At 39.6% G+C, this 21,048-nt stretch overlaps 1 protein-coding gene across 1 annotated transcript in view; it reads left to right on the plus strand.

Moving 5' to 3' along the window:
- NECAB1 (N-terminal EF-hand calcium binding protein 1) overlaps positions 1 to 21,048 on the plus strand; it is a 186,281-nt gene that overhangs the window by 155,540 nt on the left and 9,693 nt on the right. Inside the window, exons 9-10 of the mRNA XM_035011501.1 lie at positions 4,324 to 4,377; positions 11,928 to 12,040. Coding sequence (XP_034867392.1) covers positions 4,324 to 4,377; positions 11,928 to 12,040 — 167 coding nt within the window. The remainder of the gene's footprint in view (positions 1 to 4,323; positions 4,378 to 11,927; positions 12,041 to 21,048) is intronic.

Below are 21,048 nucleotides of genomic sequence, written 5' to 3' on the forward strand. Positions count from 1 at the left end.
TTTTTCAGATCTATATTTTATGTTTCTAGTTATTTTATTGACTAATTGAATTAGTACACGCAGTCCTAATATTGTAGTGGTGTTCCCCTGAAACAGCTTTGATGGAAGAGGCACGTTTTGTCAGTCAGTAAGAATATGTGTTTTCTGTGCACGCCAGGCGCTAGGGAAGAAATGTTTATGTTTGAGACAGTTACTGACTTTGAAGAACCTACAGTCTGCTTGTAAAATTAAGCATTATTATCAAAGTTAATAGATTTTTTTAAAGTATGTGGTAGCACAAAACCAGCTTCATAGTTAATGCTCAGTCAATTCTTGCTGACTGAGACATGCCAAAGGAATAGAACAGATGCTAATTACAATCTACAGGAGCTTCCTGAGAGAGAGATCACTGAGAGCTAGGGTGCTTGGCAAGGACTTAGTGTGGCAGGAGGGGCTTGAGTTGGGCCTTTAAATGATGACAATTAAGAATTTTGTTGGCAAGCAATAGAAATCACCTCTGTAATAAAAAATTTTTTCTGGAAGGATATGGGAGTGCTCACAGAATCAACAGACGGTATAGAAACTAGGATTCAGGAAAAGTCAGGAGACAAAATAACTCTAGAGATCTATGTGAGAAATACTCAGTGGTCTTTCAGGCTACCTCTACTGGAACAAATGAGTTCCAACCATCCCTAGTCTGTTGACATTATGCTCAAGATTCCACTTTCCAGGGGGTAGAATCAGGTTGGTCTTGTTAGGGTCCCAGGCTGATTACTTACATAAGGGAAGGAAGAACATCTTGATTAACGGTCCCAGAGCACTGTATTGAAAGGAGAAGAGAGAATTCACTGAATGGTAAATGTATTGTCATTAAAATTGGAATAAATGCTGGTCTACTAACCAGTGAACAAACAAATATTTGCTATGGAGAAGTAAAATTTTAGTAAAAGGAGAGCAGCTAGAGAGGACATTGGGTAAGGGTGATAGCATGAGTAAACCTTAAGTAGGCCAGCCTGATTAGATTCTTTCCTTTAGGGAAGTGGTAAGAAATAAGATTGTGTGGATGGATAGGGGCCATATTATGGATGGTGTTAAATAACAGAGTAAGGGATTTGGACTTGTCTTCGAGACAACAGGAGGCATTTATTATTTTTCAACAGGTAAGTGACATAACCAGAAAGATCTTTTAGTTAGAAAATTGGACAGCAAGAATACAAAATGAATGCAAACAAGAAAATTCAGAGCCACCAAAGCCAGCTCAAGCAATGACATTAAAGAGCAGGTTGCAGATCTGAGCCCACTGGGATCAGGTATGGCAAGAGATGGGCCTGTAATATATGACTGAAAAGAAAATGGCAGATTTGAAAGACTTCAATGAAATTAACAGGACCATTGAATGGGTGTGATGGGTAAAGGACAGGGGAATCTCAAATAGGACTCTGAGGATTTGAGCCTGAGTGCCTTAGTCAACTGTATCATTAGTAGAAAGGAAGAGACTAGTGAGAGATAATGGGTGAGGTGAGGTGAACTGATTGATTAGATATGTTAATTCCAAGATCCAGTAGGACATAGGCAGAAATGTTCAATTAGATGTTACTAAGCAAGAAGTCAGGCCAACAGTTTAAGATCTTATGAGCCATCCCCTCAAAGATGAAAGCTCCATGTCCTGAGTTGAGGAGGATCTCTGAGGAGATTCTGTACAAGGAACCAAGTCCAGGGGAAGAAACCTTGGAGAGTTCCAGTCGCTCTGCTGCCATGTCATCATTTGTACATTTACACTGACCACTAACTGGGCAAATAACCTAAACTTAGAGCTTGTTGCAATTCAACTTTCTTCCTTCCTAATTTTATTAATTGATATGTGAGCTGAGATTAAACATAATCATAGGAAAAATGGTGGCTCTGAAAATTAGCTTCTCAATCATGGAAGACGTGGAAATGCATGGCCTCTATGTGGAAAACAAACCTCGTTAAAACATACAGAGTCAATTATTACATAATTTTAGATTCATTTAAAGAACATAAATACCTCCTTTTAAAATAGTTTCAAAGTTCTTGGCAACCTGTCCTTATTTGGTGTCTTAACTTTTATAGCTATATTTAAAGGAATAGCTTTAACTTAGGTCATGCCTTTTTTTCCAACTTTAAATCAAAGTATTATCACATCTCTTTCTTTCCTAGACTTTTTCTCCCTCCCTTCCTATGAAAGGGTTTCATTTTGAGGACAGTGTCTGAGAGGTTTGCTGAAAGTATGATGTGATGGTCTTGGGCATTGTGTCCCAGCTGTGTGGGGCTCAGCATGATCTGTCTTAATGAATGGAGAGGCAGTGCAAGTCCTGTGTCCTTCTACAACTTATTCTGTACCTAATTCTGTGTATTAGGCTTTTAGAGGAAAAACTACCCAATCGCCAAACAGTAGCTAAGTGCATGTCATTTCACAGCTGACTCTCTTGTCTCTTGCAGTTATTGGCACCGGGTTTGCTCTCCCCATTAGAAGGAAGTGTTCCTGCAGTGGAGCACCTGTTCTCTTTTCTCAGCACTTAGTATGATAAATACTTCCTGCCCCATAAACCAGGCCCGGTACCATTCATGTGGAGGGAGAAATCATCCTTGAAATTTCTACAAGTTCCCTCAGGCATTCTTTCTTCCCATTTCAGCCTCTATGAGGATTTATGGGGATATATTGAGATTATATTTTATATCGTGCTTGAGCTCTGCAGAAAATTTTTTCGAACATTCTCATTTGAAGGGGTAGAATGAAGGATGTTGCATTCATACCACTTGTTTTAAGTTGTTCTTATCTTCGATCAAAGAAGGTGGAAGTGAGAAGTGTACCTGAATTGGTGTTAGGGAAAGAGTGGTCAAGAAGAACCCTGTTGTTAGAGTTTCTATCTGTAGGGCGCCTGGGTGGCTCAGTTGGTTAAGTGACTGCCTTCGGCTCAGGTCATAATCCTGGAGTCCCGGGATCGAGTCCCGCATCGGGCTCCCTGCTCTGCGGGGAGTCTGCTTCTCCCTCTGACCCTCCTCCCTCTCATGCTCTCTGTATCTCATTCTCTCTGTCTCAAATAAATAAATAAAATCTTTAAAAAAAAAAAAGAGTTTCTATCTGTAGAGTATTCTTTAAGGGTCAGCTCACGTCCGTATGCATTCCATCACCTTGCCTTCACAGAAAAGCTATGATTTCAATGGGGCATTCATTCAGCCATTCATTTATTCAACTAACGTTTATTGAGCATCTGCTTTATGCCACATATTATTCTGGCAGTGAAAGTACAGCTGTGATCAAAACAGGTAAGGTTCTTGGTCCAATAGAGACCGAAGAAAATCAGTAAACAAATCAATAAAATAAGGTAATTTCAGAGAGCGAAAAGCACTGCGAAGACAAAGTAAGGCAGTATGGTAATGATGAGGGGTTGGATACTTAGAAAGGGTATCCAGGAAGGTTACTCTACGGAGGTGATATTGGAGTTGAGGTGTGAGAGAGGAGAGGGAGTCAGCTAGATGAATCCCTAGGAATGGAGAGTTCAAGGCAGAGGAAACAGTAAAAGCGAATCCTAGAAAAGATAAATAAGGTTTTACCACAAGAGAACAGCAAAGCTAGAGCTACATAGCTCTGTTTTTAACAAGCTTATGTTATTTCAGACGGCCTGGATTTCTACAACTTTCAATTTGTTTCTTATGTACTTGAAGGAATTATTGTGCATAATACTCACTACCACAAATGCTAGGATATATATTCTTAGAATGAAGTCCTCAGAGATTACATGCTTGGTTTCACTGGAGATATTAGCATCATCCATTGATGACTGCAGAAAATTCTAGGGTCTTTTTAGTAGTCCTTGATTTTTAGAAAATGTCAATAGTGTTTTCATTTGCTTTTGAATTCATCTTTTTTTAGAGTGATCATCATGTTTTAGTAATATCAAATTATCACTAGAGTATAAAAGTATTATAGCAATTACACTAATGTCCGTCAAGATTTCCCAAGGAAAGTGGCAATCAGCACTAACAGCAAAAGAAGTCAGCCTCATCTTTCTTTTTCTATCCTATCCTTTCCCTATTTTAATGAATCCACTCCATTTTGTTCTCTTTTATTGTCATCAATAAACTTAAAGCAATCACAAATTAAACACATCTGAAATGGCTTTTTACCATTGATAAATGGGTAAAAGAGGCTTTACTGGAACGGTTTCATTTTTAAAATCAGAATTATTCCATTTCCTTTCAGATAATGAGGTTCTTTTGGTACAACATTAGCCATAAAAGACTTAACATTCAAGTATATTGTGTTTCCTTTATCTCATTTCTGGTCCCTTCCTTCCCCATTTCTTTCTCCACCTGAAGGATCTCAAACTTGAACCACAGGAAGAAGAAGTTATTGAAGGGAATACTAAATCTGTAAGTACTTTTTTCTAGGTCAAAATGTCAGAAATATGTACTTTGAAAACATCATTTAATTTCTTCAACATTAGTTACTATCTCAGTGAAAATTTGAAAAAGTAGTACATAGGCATATTTTATTTTGCATGGCTAAGTAGTATTGAAATTGTGATTTGTGGAAACCTAAATTTACAGGGTTTTTATGTAAGTACTTAGCATGTGATATGTGCAAAATGAGAATTTTATGCATATGTAAACCAATGAGTTATTGAATAATTGAATGAATGTGACTGGCAGAGAAGGGCAACATTCAAATTATATCAAGAACAACATTTTGTCAACCCTACAAGCCTGAGTGCTACACCTGAGCTGAAACTTGATGCTATTCAGTATCGTATCTCCAGCTTTTATCCTAGGGCCAGGCTCATTGTAAGTGCTCAGAAGTCATTTTTTTTTTCCAGAAAAAAAAATTGATGTTTAGAGAAAAAGGAACATTTACGTTCCTAGGGAAAAGATGTCCATCCAGAGTTGGGGCAACTTACAGAGACTGAGAGAGAATGGACAAAGTGATGCTAATAGGCGCTAAAGACACAATAAAAAGAACTTTATGAATAAGTTAACTAATTGAAAACACATATCATGATTTGTTATTTTACTTTGAGGCAAATATTTGTAACACATTCTGTTGGGGGAAAGTGGATCTTTGCATTCATATTTAGTGGAAATTTGGATTTTAAAATCTTGGCAACCCACAGAAAATCACTTTTTTCTTAATACCTTAAATGTATATTGTATAGATCGTCTAGGATCCATCACATTTACCTGAGACAAAGATAGGAAAACCTTTCATCTCTGTGCCAGGCACTTACTCCACAGGCACTGCCTATGTGATAGAAGGCGAGGCTCCCCTTTCGGCTCCTGCCCATCTGTCCAGACTCAAAGCACAGAGAGTCTTCAAAGGGGAAGCCGTAGAGGGTTCTGAGAAAAGCTTAATAATGGTGTTATGATTAGAATCCTATGGCTATGGCCACTTTGCCCAAAGGTAACCTATATTTCACTACATGTTCAGTGCTTCTGTTCCTCCAAAGATGGGATGCAGTCTGTATTAATTCGTCAGGCACCCAGAATTCTAAATGGGTAGGTTTTGGTGGGAAGCAAAATCTTTTTTGAGAAGAAGAGAAGGCTGTCGTCGAGTGCACATACTAGGAATACTCTTCCTAACGGTCCCTTAGGCACAGGATGGTGACCTTGCGATCTTGCATCTCTAGCATCAATTAGATTTGCATGTAGGGAAAACTACACTCCAGTCAAGAAAACTGAACATAACATTTCTAATGTTGAGAGAGACCACCGTCTATTCTTACATAATTTCCTAACGTGCAACTACTCTCTCTCACTAAGTGGGAGAAAAAAATCATCTAAGGACTATTGATGGAGGGTGACAGACTGTTGCATTCTCTGGTCCCTGACAGGAGAGAGGCCAACGTTAATTTTAGAATATTCATCAACCCACATAGCATTAGTAGTTCAATAGTGCATAGAAGTACTTAACAAAATAGGATTGGGCAACGTGCTTCAGTAGTCAATATTATTGAAAAGCAGGGGAGGATATTCTTTAACTATTTTCAACCACATGTAAAGGTAAAATGATTACGGTCTTTGGGAATACACATATAGTATAGTAATGATTTGAGTAAGTTTGTTTTTCTCAAGGATACCAATAAGCTATTTGTCATTAAAAGTTGTACTTTATCATTAGTGGCAATAACGCCTCACCATCGATTCTTATAAAACCTCCCCAATTCAGAGTGACTAAAACAGATCTCCACTGTTCACAGCCAGCACCCAGCATCGCATGCTCCTCTGGGCTCAGTGATTTCTCTTGGTGTCCAAAACCAGTTTTAGTCTTTGACTGGAGAGGTGATTTTCCTTTTCCATTAGTGAATACATGAGAACCTTGAAAAATAAATTCCATACCAGAAAGCAAAGACTATATGGTTATGATAGATTTTATTTCTTAAAAGCTAGTCTTTACTGAGCCTTTGCTATGTGCTGAGTATTGTGCCAAACACACAATCTGTAATTCACTCCATCCTCGTCAGAACCATATGAAGTGGAGCCATCATTAACCCCGCTCTGCAGATGGAAAATTAAGGTGTGGAAGGATTTCGATACCCTAGCCAGACACCAGCAGTTCTCCGCTAGACCTGCACCCCACACTGTGTCATAGTCCCACTCCAGTGTTTGGTGCATCTCTGGACACTAAAGTGGAGTTGTTCTTTGCCAGTGAGGTTGTGAGCTGACAGATGACTCATTTTCATGAGATTTCCTACCCTTAAAGCAGAACGGTAGTATCTGGTAGGCTTATTTAAGCACACAGCCAAAGTCCCAAACCCTACTAGCTGCCGTATCTAGTTTTCTGGAACGTGAATCATTACATAATGATGAGTCTAGGATATGATTTCTTCTTTTTTTTTTTTTAGGTCCTTTTTTTTTCCCTCAGTGAGCAGAGTATGAGAAGTAACGTCTATTGAGTATCTATCCTGGGCAAAATTTTTACATACACTATTCCATTTAATCTTCCCCCAAACTCTGTGATATAAGTACCACTGTTCCAATTTCATTTGGTGACTTAGGATGAAAAGATGAAGTAACTGGTTCAAGGCCTCATAGCTAGTAAAAGTGAAGCTAAGTTTTTTTTTTTTTTTTTAATGTGTACTCTTTGCTCTTAAAGGGGAAAGGAAAGAGGACAAGATGATGGAGGTAGATGAAAGAAAATGATGCAGGGCTCTGGAGTGAGCGGGACCACCTCAAATCCTTTCCCGGAACGAATAGTGCATAAATAACATTTATTAAAGAGCTTTTAAGAATGGTCACTGGCTAAAAGCAAAAGCAGCTTTTGCTTGTTTGTGCCATGAATAACCCAATCACCAGCTATGTGTCAGGCCCTAGGGGAGGGCCTGGAGATAAAGTGGTGAATATTACAGGCACTACAAGACAGACCAGAAGGACCTGCAGTGATTCAACGATGATCTACAGTACACTGTGATGAGGAGGATTATTATAGAAAAGTATAGATTTGCACAGCAAGGGAACACAACCCTAATTTAGGAGGCCAGGGAATGCTTCAAGAATGACATAGTATTTAAGGTGAAGTCAAAAAGAATAAATAGGAGTTTGAAAAAATATTTACGTATCTCATAACATTGAATTTTTCAAATGTTGCACTAAAACAACAACACTAAGGGGCTGTGTAGGAAGATCAAAATGTTCCAAATGATTTGTTACAAGCATGTTATAAAGATCGCAACCTTCAGAATTCATAATTTTACTCTTGTTATAATAGAATAGGAAACATACATCAGAGATAAACCCAGATCTAAGATCCAAGATTGTGACTTTATGACTCATGGAAAATGTGGGGGTAATTTATTGTCTTCTAGCTGTCCAGTACTAGGCAGGGAGTATGAATCACTGAAAGGTCAATATAGTTTTTGAAGGGAATCCATCCAGACCACATCCAGACCACACATCCTGGATCTAGCCAGGTGTATTTACCCAACCAAATCCTTTCTGCTTGGTGCCATGGTATGCCTTGCATGGCACTTCTTATCAAACAACTATTAGAAAAAGATGATGATTTCCTAGATATTTCTATATTCAAAAGGGTTCTTTTTGGAGTCAGTATAATTTTAAACAAGGTTTGATCCCATTCTGGTGTTTTTCAAAAGCTGTAACTTTTCTTGAGCGCATTATTGTTGTTTATACCAGAATAGCTTATGCAGTAGGAGTTTACAAATCTAATATACTTTTCTGCCTTTCTACCCTCATAAAGTCTGTGAATAATAATATTTTTGAAGTAAATTAATCCTGCCATACAATATCATGTGTATTGGGAGTTATTGCCACCAAATATGTCAGGAACTATTAAAACATAGTTTTGCTTTGCAATAGCTATTATAAGATTGAACAAGAGCACACAAGAAAGGCTGTTACTCTGAAGACATGCTTGGAACACAATTGTAAATGTAGTAAATAGAGCTAGAAAACATGAAACAAATTAGTTGCATTTAAAATATTTCTGTCTCCAGAGATGTAAAAAGCTGAAATTTCTCAAAACAAAAAACAAAAACAAAAAAATTCAAAGGTGGATGCAGCTAACCTGATGTGACTAGCAAAAACTATTCTGTAAATATTCCACCATAATTCCATCATAACAAAATAACATTGAGTAAATATAAAGGGTTCACTACCCTTTCTAAAGCAGAGAAACAAAAATGCTCTGGGCTGGCCATTCACACCAGATTTCAGTAAGGATCTCAGACTGTGTATTTGACATAAGGGACACACAGAAATGTCATGAAGATATTAGGACTCCTCTACCAAAGCAAGTTATAAGGCTGGCCCAGATCCAAGGGAAAGGGAAATCAGATCTATGTTTTGATAGAAGAAGCTAAAAAGTCACATTTCAAAGGGCATGCCTTCAGGGAGTAGTGATGGATTCTATTCATGTTTGCAATTTAGATCACAATAAGACTTGCCTTCAGACTAAAAGAATTTCAGTGGAATAGGTAGATATATTTATATATCTCACTAGGAAAGCCCATGAGAAATCATCTGAGTCATTGTTAATCACAAATACATGATCAAGAAGTCTCTGTAGATTTCTGCCAAAAGAACATGTCCACAGTTATTTTGGCAGAGATTAACTTAAACTCTTCGTTACTGATACTGAAACCAGGTCCTGGGAGAGTGGTACAGGAGGCTGATGGTTCATTACATAATCTTAGGAGATAGTTATAGGCTCATATCTACGGATTCTTGATCTCTGATCCTAAAGGGAAATAAAACAAAGCTCAATTAAAATTACCAAACTCACTAAGGTGACTGGGCTGTGGAAACAAATAGACCCAAATGGAAAATGATTCCAATATAATAAAAGTTTTTTCCTTGCCCAGTAAAACAGTCCACACAATGATTCAGGGACACAAGCTCCTCTCAAATATGGCTCTGCTATTCCTAAGGCAGGTCATTCTATCAACAGAAAAGGGGACGAGAACGTGGAGGGGGTTCACATCCCTCTTGAAAGTCTTGGCCCGAAAGCAATACACAGCACTTCTGCTCGTATTCTATTGGTGAAAACCCATCAGTTGGTTGTACCTAACTGTAAAGGATGATGGACTATGTACTCTAACTCTACCTAGAAAGAAGAGGAAATGGATTTTGGGGGAATAGTTTGGAGTTTCTGCCACAGTGAGCCTTCTGATCATCAAATATTCTTTTCACATATATAGAACACATAGACCCCTTCACAAGGGAGACCACCCTAAGTCTCCTCCAGTTACTGCTTCTAGCTCAAAGTCTGGCATTCCTGGGTGATGATCAGTCCTCCCTGTAAGATCAAGATGTAGTCCCTTGCGGTCTGACACATTTATGAATAAAAAAGTAAGTTATATCCCCTCGCTACAACCCCCAAACACACAGATAAAATATACAATGATAAAACTGGGCCAGGAGAAATGTCATAAAAACTGTAATTCAGGAAAGGCACGGATAGGAAGCATACAGCATTCACTGGTTCATTGCAACAGTGAATTCATGCTGGGAAGATATTTGTCAGTGAAGGAAGTTCTGTGATTAGACACTGGATCTCCATTCTGGGAGGAACTCTGTTTCCATTGTTGTTGTTTTGAGAGTTTCTTTTTGGTTCATTTACCTCCATGACCACATCAGGAACAGCTTATCAGAGAGTATTGCCCTTTTTAGGGGTTATATGGTATTGATAGCCTGCTTCCTGTTCATGTGAGTTTGGAGGCCCAAATATTACCTTAAGGCTTACGCAATCAAAGGATTTTGAGACTGGGATAAAGATTTATTTGACGGGGTGCCTGGGTGGCTCAGTCGTTAAGCGTCTGCCTTCGGCTCAGGTCGTGATTCCAGGGTCCTGGGATCGAGCCCCGCATTGGGCTCCCTGCTCCGCAGGAAGCCTCCTTCTCCCTCTCCCTCTCCCCCTGCTTGTGTTCCCTCTCTCGCTGTGTCTCTCTCTGTCAAATAAATAAATAAATAAAATCTAAAAAAAAAAAGATTTATTTGACAATACACTTCTTTCAAGAATTTAGTAGACTTGTGGTCAGTTTACATATAGGCAGTTTCATGGGCTAGTATCAATACCTAAAATTATAACATAGACATAGTTTTCAAACCTTGTTGATTTCTTGGGGCGCCTGGGTGGCTCAGTTAGTAAGTGTCTGCCTTTGGCTCAGGTCATGATCCCAGGGTCCTGGGATCGAACCCTGCGTTGGGCTCCCTGCTCGGTGGGGAGCCTGCTTCTCCCTCTCTTCCCCACTCCTGCGCTCTGTCGCTATCTCTGTCTCTCTCGAATAAATAAAATCTTTATTTAAAAAACACAAAACAACATTGTTAATTTATTTACTAAACCTTATGAAGGTAATGATTCTATCTTGATTCGTCACTGTATACCCAGAACCCAGCACCTAGCATTTAGCTGTAGAAAAACAAAGTAGGAACAATTATTGAATATGTAAAGTGTCTAATATGATAGCTATGATATAACTGGTCTCCAACAATGGTAGCTATTAACATGAAGTGAGAAGCTCATTGGAGAGGAGACAGCAAACCACGGGCTTACTTCTGGCTCTACCACTCTATAGCTGGGTAATATTGTGCAAGTTATTTTCCTCATATTCTAAATTGTCCTTACATTGTTGTTGTTTTGCACTTTTATAATTCACTCCCAATCCTTACTTTTTTTTTTTTTTGCACTTCTATGATTCATTCCTAACTCTTGATGGAGGAAAGGCACAATCTTGAGATCAAAGTGCCGTGAGAAGCCCGTAGGCAGATCTATAGGGAAATCTTCAAATTACAAGTGCTATAAACATAATAGGATTTGTTACAAGAAGCAGTTGCCATCCAGCCCAGTGTGACCCATTAAACATAGACTCCATCTGATGCAGGAGATTTTGAGCAGGGCCTGTGGTATGTGGTCGGTGGTTAATGTACCTTTGGAAATGCAGCATTGAACACACATATTTTGAAATTTGGTTGTTTGTAATGATACACACGTCTAATATCACAAAATATTTAAGGTGAAGCTGGAGCTGTCCAGGTGTAGAGTAAGACCACTCTTTCAAAATGACTGTAGGCTGGTCTTCCCAGCCCGGGCTGCACATTAGGGTCACTTTGCAGGGCGGGGGCGGGGGGGGCTGTATAAATACTGTGCTTGGACCCCACTTCCAGAGATTCTGATGTAAGTGCAATTTTGAAACCTCCTCAGTGCTTCTAATTGAGAACCACTGCTTTTGAAAGGGAAGATATCATCGGGAGACACTGTCTTTAGCACCTGCTACTAGAGGCGAGAAAGGTATCCTGCCTGCATTACAGCTTGTATAGATCGTATTACTTGGATTAGTCATGGCCTTCCTTTTGGTCATATTTCTAGATGAGAATTGTTTGCTTCATGAGGAGGGGAGGGATGGGCTGCAGGGGGTCAGCCAAAGCGAGGCTCCATGACAGCCAGGCTGTAACACTTGCCTATTCCTTGGCAGCACATCATGCTTGTCCAGCGTCAGATGTCTGTGATAGAAGAGGACTTGGAAGAGTTCCAGCTTGCTCTGAAGCACTATGTGGAGAGCGCTTCCTCCCAGAGTGGATGTTTGCGGTAAGCGCTCCTGCACGGTCCTTAGATGAAGGCGGGGTCTGGAAGACAGACAGTTGAGAATCCTCTTGTGTTTGTTGATCATTCCAGTCCTCTGGGTGATGCATTTTGCAGGCTTTCACTGGGTATTTTCTCTTTTATCCTTGACGCTGTGTGGATTTGATCACTGGGGACACCAAGGGAAATAAAATGGTGAGAACAGTTTGAAGAGGGGAGTTTCATATCAACTGGCACCTCCCCTTTTGCATCCAGGCAGGCCCACACTGATTTAAAATCATCTCTGATAGATGAGCCCCAACTCCAGTGCGTCTAGCTCTGATTGCTCCCTTGGTGGCATGCCCTGTAGTCGAATACTCATTTCAGCCATTATGAAATTGCACAATGTCTGAAGTCTTGATTGCAGACCTTGGTCATAAAAATAAATAAACAAAAAACTCTTTCCATAGCCACCCCAGCTCAGGCTTCAATTATCTTAGGCTACTAAAAATTATGAACTATTCCTCATTTTCAGTTTCTCCACTCCAAGTGGTCCAATAAACAGTTACTAGAATAATTTTACAGAAACCATTATAGAGTTCTCTTCATCAGGAACTGCAGTAACTCTGAGTGTCTTAAGCAAATGCTAGATATTTCTTTGACCTTACGTTTATCCTACTCGAAAGTGCACAGCACTGCTACCATTGGTTCTCTTTACCTGAGCGTCAGCAGCACCCAGCTGCCCATTGTCTTTTCAGCATAACCTGGGCCTTAGACCTGGGCACTCTCCTCCCCAAAAATGTATGCCCAGCTGGTAGGTTTCTGCCAAGCGCATGTTCTGCCTCAAGTTCAAAGCCCAGCCCCAAACTCACCTGCTTCTGGAAAGCTACAACCAAATCTGTCCCTACCTTGGGGTTTGTTTAAACTGTACTTCATAATGCTCTTCGAATATCGCTTTAGCACATGTATGCATATGTGTGTGGGCATACACACACACACACACACACACACACACAGAGAAATGCATACTTTATGTCTTTGAGTGCTTTGGTGTTACTCCCGGTAATTATATTGTACTTATATTCCAGCAGAATAGCTCCCCAGTTAAGAAGTCTGGCTCTGGAGTTAAACATGGGATTGTATTCGTTTTGTGATTTAGGGAAAGATCCTTACAGGCTCCAAGCCTCAGTTCCTCATCAAGATGGCTGTGGGGATTAACTGAGTGTTCGGCACCCCGAGGCCCAGAAAACATGAGAGGGAGTTACGATCCCTTCATCATCGGGCTGGCTGACCTCTGACCCACTTTAGAGTTGCAGGCGACTTGCTCAGTGTTGTTACAGTCTGACTGCTCACAATCTTCCCGTCATGCCTTTGTGAATGCTGAGTTTGCTTTGTTGTTGTTATTCTTCACAACAAACTCAGAACGGCTCAAATCGAAACCATTTTAGTCCTTTTAGTTCAGTGACGTAGGGATCTGCCCAAGTGTGAGTATATGTAGTTTTAAAAGCCTATTCATCTGAAACTGAAATTGAATGATTGGAAAATGCAAAGAGTGTGCGTGCGTGAGTGTGTGTATACACCATCCACAGTAGGAACTGCAGAAAATAGAGCACAGAACTAACCAAAGAAGTGGGGACATAAGGAAGATAAAGTCTGGTTTGGTGTATCATGATCTCCAGGAATGGATTACACTTTTTACATTTATAAATAGGGCACACAGTTTGATTATTTCTTAAGGTTCAGAGATAGTGCTTTAATGTGTGCCGGGAAAAGGGCCCGAAGCTCCGCGGCCAGGCCCGGGGTGATGGGGTGATGGAAGCAGCGGTGGGGAGAGCCCCTGAGGAGACAGATCTGTGCTATTGGATTGTTCTCTCAGCAGCCACGGAAAATTGCTCCCTGGGCTCCAGCTGTGAAGTACAGGGAGGGAGAGAATCCTCTTCCAGTGAGATAAATTGAGACTCTCAGTCTCTCCTTTTCCTTTGCAAGACTGGTTTGTTTTTTAAGGACTCTTCATTCACTGCTTGCTGATTTTTCAACTGATTTCTTTCTTTTGTTAGAATTATCAAAAAGTCGACTTTATCAGATGGAATGAGCATCAGAGAATCAGTCCACATGGCTGGAAACCATGTGAAACACCCATTATGCTGGCCTGCCTGTCTAAATTCAGTTCATCAAATCCAGTTTTCTTCTCTCTCAATTGATGAGCAATCGAATGGGCCATTCATGTTGTTAGTCATGCACTATCGCCTTGTGCTTGGCTGATGAAATAAAACTCAGAAGGATCAGTTTTGCAGTTTCTTCGCCTCCCCTAATGTCAGGCTCAGCTTCACCATAGCTAGACAGGAAATGCTGCCATAAAGTAGAAATTAAGGATGTATGACTAGGCAGTTAGTATCCATTTTCTTATTTGATCTTCACTGCAATCATCTGAAGTGTGTATCACATCTGCTGAAGGAGGGAATAAGCTCAGATGCATAAAACATCTTGCCCCAGCGTGTCTGACCCCAAAACCCACATTTAATCCTTCTTGCCAGTAGTTGGTCATCCTTGAATTAAAGTTTTCTGGACTTTCTGTGGTTAACCAGGGGTAGAATGGACAAGATTCCTCCTGTTCCAATTATAAGGTCAGGCAACGAATTAGAGAGGCTTTTGCCCTGAAGGTATTTGACCACCAGACTCCGAGGTTTAGAGGCTGACTGAGTCCTTGTCAGAATATTCGTCAATTGAGTTTCAAAATAAGTTGTTAGTGGAAAAGCCAAGTAAATTGTGTGACCCATTTCTCACATACACACATACATACACACAAACACTGATGATCTTTTTGCTTATTGATTTTAAAGATTTTTTTGAGAAAGAGAGAGCAAGTGGGGGTAGGGGCAGAGGGAGAGAATCTTCAGGTAGACTCTCTGCTGAGCATGGAGCCTACGTGGGGCTCAATCTCACGACCCGACCCGTGAGATCATGACCTGAGCTGAAAACAAGAGTCGGACGCTTAACTGACTGAGCCAGCCAGGTGCCCCTCGTTTTGCTTATTTTGTAGTCATGACAGTTTATTAATCCCTGTGGGGAGGTACCAATTGAATATATGTGATATACACAGTGTATTCTTAGAACCATGCTTGATGCCAGAAAAAGCGAGAAAAGGTTCTGCTTTCAAGGATCTTAGAATCCAGTTGGGAAAATGGGTTACTTATTCATAGCCTACAATTTCACAACTGTTAAATAGAATAAAATGATTTCGGAAGTCACTCTTAGATATGAATTCTAGAATTCGTATGTGTCCTAAACTCTATGTCTCTATGTCAAGGGCCTAGGGAACATGAATGTAGAATTATAAGACTTGACCCAAACAGAACATAAAAAAAAAAAAAAAAGACTTGACCCTGAGACTTTACCACGGCCAAAGAAAGATCTTTAAGAACAAATGATACCCTGTGGCATATTGACCATGAATAAGTTATCAGCATTTTTATGCAGGTGAAATAAATTGGTGGCTGGAGCTTGGTGTGGAGAAATGGGGCCTGTTGTGCCTTTTCTCCAGAGGCTAGGTTCTATGAGTTAAAGTAGGGCATGAGAGGAAAGGAGGAAGCCAAGAGGGAGAGCGTCTTGTGTAACTTCTCTTCAACCCCAGCTGTTCCTGAGCCACATCCTTTCCCCCTGGAAGCTATTTCACTGCTTTTTCCAGCTGCTGGGAATATTTAAAGTTTCCTAGAGCTCAGGGCTGAAGCTCTTAGTGACTACATCCAGGGACAGCTTAGCCAAAGAATTCTGGCTTCTGCCATTGAGTGGTAAGTGTCACAGGAAGCCTAAACACAACAAGGAAGAAGACTGAAGCACATTAGCAACAGCTCAGAAATGTTCTATGTAATTCTAAGTTTGTAGATAATTGAAAGCTAATCATTCAAGTCCTAAGCCTTTTCAACAGAAATATTGTGGACAGAATCTTTTCATAATTAACCTTAGTGTCATCATTTCATACGTATCATTATCTGTATTGTACAGTCTTAAATAGCAATGTCCTTAAATGTCATTGCTATGTATCGATCAGTTTCACTCTTAACTGAAAGCACCCAGTCTGTAGAATATTTCTTTTTTTTTTAATTTTTTATTGTTATGTTAATCCCCATTCATTACATCATTAGTTTTTGATGTAGTGTTCCATGATTCATTGTTTGCGTATAACACCCAGTGCTCCATGCAGAACGTGCCCTCTTTAATACCCATCACCAGGCTAACCCATCCTCCCATCCCACTCCCCTCTAGAACCCTCAGTTTGTTTTTCAGAATCCATCGTCTCTCATGGTTCATCTCCCCCTCCGATTCCCCCCCTTCATTCTTCCCCTCCTGCTATCTTCTTCTTCTTTTTTTTTCTTAACATATATTGCATTATTTGGCAGCCTCGGCTCTGTCTCTGCAGCCGGCTTCCCCGCTCAGATACCTGGGAGCTCTGCCGCACTCAGCACCCCCGGTCTTTCTGTGACCCCGAGGGTCCTGAGACCACACTGTCCCATGAGGGTTCCACCCCCTGCTTAGCCACTGGAGTGACGTCCCTCAGCAGAGCTGACTTCTAGAAGTTCCGATTTTGTGCTCCACGGCTCTATCATTTGCCAGAAGTGGCTTACGGAGGCCCCTCCCTTACCATCTAGCCTCCCAAATATTGCCTCAGATTCACTTCTCCGCATGTCCTACCTTCCAGAAAGTGGTCACTTTTCTGTTCAGAGAGTTGTTGCTATTCTTTTCTCTGATCTCCTGTTGAGTTCATAGGTGTTCAGAATGGTTTGATCCCTATCCAGCTCAATTCCTGAGACCAGACGAAATCCAGGTCTCCTACTCCTCCACCATCTCACTCCGCCCCCCTAGAACATTTCTGATTAGCATTTTCACCCATGTCCCTTTGAGCCAAAAATCTTTCAAAATGCTTTCGGTTCAGCCATCTGGCTCTTCACTAGATGGCCTGTAGTCGAGAAGAAAGGGAAGGGAGCAATACCAACAGGCCCTCCTCTTATGTCTGAGCCTCAGGATGCAAGCATTTCCCAGAAGCCCTTGCTTCCCAGCAGACATTCCTTGGTATCTCATTGGCCCAGCTCAAGTCACATGGTCATTCCTGACTCCAGGGGAGGTGAGGAAACCAGTATCCAACGAAAAGAGTGAGATGTCTCAGTCCAGTGCTGACTGGTACATTGGATAATACTGTGAACTCAACAGTGGCAGGGTTCTGTTAAGAAAGAGGTGAGAGTAATAGCTGGGCAACAGACAGTGTCTGCTGTATCACCCCCACAGTCACTGTGAAGGTAAAATTCCTTAATCCACGTAGAGTGCTTAGACCAGGGTCTGGAACAGAGCAATACGTGGTAACAACTGTCGCCATCGCTGTTAGAGCGTATAATAATATAACAATTATCATCATTATTATTGGCTTGCTGCTTTACATTGTTTTCACAGATATGTCTTTTTCCTTCAGTTTTTTTTTGTTTTTTTTTTTCCTCTGGTCTTGTTTTTTCTCCAGTTCCTTTTACTTCTGTCATGCTCCTCAGCTTTAACACCATTTAAGACTTAGCCTTTGTAACTGCTCATTCCATGGAAATGCCACTTTCTTCTGGGCTATTGAGCTAACAGCTAATTAAAAACACAAAATTTGCCAAGGACTGGGCTAAGCACTCTACATGCAACACTTTAATCCTCCTAGTACTGTTATTATCACCATTTTACAGGTGAGGAAACTGAGGTAAGTAATGGGCCCAGAGTGACAAAGCTACTAAGTTGTAGAGAAGGGTAGGCCTGCTGTGCTGTACTTCAAACCACTGCCCGATCACGCTGATGCTTCCTTCAGTCCTTTAAAAGCTTGAGAATGATGCTAAAATTTTTTGAATTTCTTACAGTTTTATGGATGTCCAGAAAAATGGGAGGTCCAGATCGCAAGATAAATTGGTTTTTAATGTAATAAGTAATATAAATGAATCAGGTTAGAGCAGGCGGTTCTTGAAGAGCTTAAAATGCTAAGCTGGGTATTTTAAACTTTATCCTAAAAAAACAGTCATGGGTTGAAATTTGTCCATTACATTGTCAAATTATGTTTGGAGATTACAGACTCTTTGAGACTATTGTGGAAGCTATGTATTTTCTTTCCAGAAAAAAAAAAAATGATAGCACATTAATTTGCAGCTCATTTCCGGGATTTCCAGGAAACACTCCCCCGACCTCCACTCATTCATGAACTCCTAGAATTAGAAAATCCCTGATTTCACTTTTCATCCAATTCCTTTGATTCTCTTATCATTCCCTAGAAAGTCTGAAATTGAGCCAACAATATTTGCTACATCATACCTTAATTAAGCAAGCTAGATAAACAACTATGAAAAACTTATTTACAGGCAAAGAGCTAAAGGAAAAAAGTATTAAAATTTCTGTGTGTAGTTACCACCACCTGCTGGTCACACTTAGGTAAACCCTAAACTACATTTAGCTTGACTTTTACACTGGTACATTCTTTATTCTCTTTTAAATCAAGATCCTTGCTGTTAGTTTATACTCTCATTTTGATTTCCAATCTGAATATAAAACTTTAGACTGAACAAGCTGGACTTAGGGAATTTATTTTTTTAATTTTAATTCCAGTACTCATGGAATTTCTTTCTCTGAAATAATTTGCTTAGCATTATACTCTCTAAATCCATTCATGTTGTTGCAAATGGCAAGATTCTATTCTTTTTATGGCTAATATTCCATTGTGTGAGTGTAAATAATGTTGCAATAAACATAAGGGTGCATATATCATTTCGAATTAGTGTTTTTTGTATTGTGTAAATACCCAGTAGTGGAATTACTGGGTATTATGGTAATTCTATTTTGAATTTTTTGAGGAACCTCAAACTCTTTCCCACAGTGGCTGCATCAGTTTGCATACCCACAAACCGTGTACAAGGGTTCCTTTTTCTCCACATCCTTGCCAACTCTTGTTTGTCATGTTTTTTATTTTAGCCATTCTCATAGGTGTGAGGTAATATCTCATCGTGGTTTTGATTAGCATTTCCCTGAGGATTAGTGATGTTGAGCATCTTTTCATGTGTCTGTTGGCCATCTGGATGTCTTCTTTGGAGAAATGTCTGCTCATGTCTTCTGCCCATTTTTAATTAGATTATTTGTAGGGTTTTTGTGTTGAGTTGTATAAGTTTTTTATGTGTTTTGCATACTAACCCTTTATCAGATATGCCATTTGTAGTTATCTTCTCCCATTCCATAGGCTGCCTCTTTGTTGATTGTTTGCTGTGCAGAAGCTTTTTATTTTGATTTGGTCCTAATAGTTTATTTTTACTTTTGTTTCCCTTGCCTCAGGAGACATATCTAGAAAAATGTTGCTAAGGCTGATGTCAGAGAACTTATTGCCTGTGCTCTCTTCTAGGATTTTTATGGTTAGAGGTCTCACACTTAGATCATTAATCCATTTTGAGTTTATTTTTTGTGTATGGCGTAAGAAAGTGGTCCAGTTTGCATGTGACTGTCCAGTTTTCCCAATACCATTTATTGAAAAGATTCTTTTTCCCAATGCATATTCTTGCCTCCTTTAATTAATTGACCATATAATCATGGTGGGTTTATTTCTGGGTTGTCTGTGCTGTCCCATTGATCTATGTGTGTATTTTTGTGCCAGTACCATAGTGCTTTGATTCTGATAGGTTTGTAGTATAACTTGAAATCTGGGATTGTGATACCTCCAGCTTTGCTTTTTTCAAGATTGCTTTGGCTATTCAGAGTCTTTTGTGGTTCCATATAAATTTAGGATTATTTGTTCTAGCTCTGTGAAAAATGCTAATGGTCTTTTGACAGGGATTGCATTAAATTTGTAGATTGCTTTGGGTAATATGGCCATTTGAACAATATTGGTGTTCCCAATCCATGAGCATGAATGTCTTCCCATTTGTTTGCACCTTCAGTTTCTTTTGTCAGTGTTTTATAGTTTTCAGAGTACAGGTCTTTCACCTCCTTGGTTAAGTTTACTCCTATGTATTTTATTTTTGATGTAAATGGGATTGGTTTCTAAATTTTTCTTTTTGCTACTTCATTATTAGTGTATAGAAATGCAACAGATTTCTCTCTGTTGATTTTCTATCCTGTGGTGACCTTACTAAATTCACTTATCACTTCTAGCAGTTTTTTGGTGGAGTCTTTAGGGTTTTCTGTATATAGTATCATGTCATCTGCAAATAGTGAAAGTCTTACTCCTTCCTTACTATTTGGATGCTTTTTATTCCTTTTTTGTTGTCTGATTGCTGTAGCTAGGACTTTCAGTACTATTAAGTTGAAATAGTACTATGGTGAAAGTGGACATCCTTGTCTTATTCCTGATCTTAGGGGGAAAGCTCTCAGTTTTTCCCTATTGAGTATGATGTTCACTGTGAGTTTTTCATATATGTTGAGGTATGTTCCCTCTAAACCTACTTTGTTGAGAGTTTTTATCATGAATGGGTTCTGTCCTTTGTCAATGCTTTTTCTACATTTATTGAAATGATTATATAGTTTTTATCCTTTTTCTTAGTGATGTGGTATATTTACATTGATTGATTTGTGAAATTTTGAACCACCCTTGCATCCAAGGAATAAATCCCACTTGATTGTGGTGAATGATTTTTTTAATATATTGTTGGATTTGGTTTGTTAATATTTTATTGAGGAATTTTGCATCTATGTTCTTCAGAGATATTGGTTTGTAGTTCTCTTTTATTCTCTTTTATTGTAGTATCTTTATCTGGTTTTGGTATCAGGGTAATACTGGCTTTATAGAATGAATTTGGAAGCTTTGCCTCCTTTTCTATTTTTTTGGAATAGTTTGAGAATAGGTATTCACTCTTCCTTAAATGTTTGGTAGAATTCACCTATGAAGCCATCTGGTCCTGGACTTTTGTTTGTTGGAGTTTTTTGATTACTGATGCAATTTCATTGCTAGTAATCAGTCTGTTTAAATTTTCTGTTTCTTTCTTCTTCAGTTTTGGGAAGTTCTGTTTCTAGGAATTTATCCATTTATCCTAGTTGTCTACCCC

This window comes from Mirounga leonina, unplaced genomic scaffold (assembly GCF_011800145.1).
Source record: "Mirounga leonina isolate KUSES-001 unplaced genomic scaffold, KU_Mleo_1.0 Mir_165, whole genome shotgun sequence".
NCBI lineage: Eukaryota > Metazoa > Chordata > Mammalia > Carnivora > Phocidae > Mirounga > Mirounga leonina.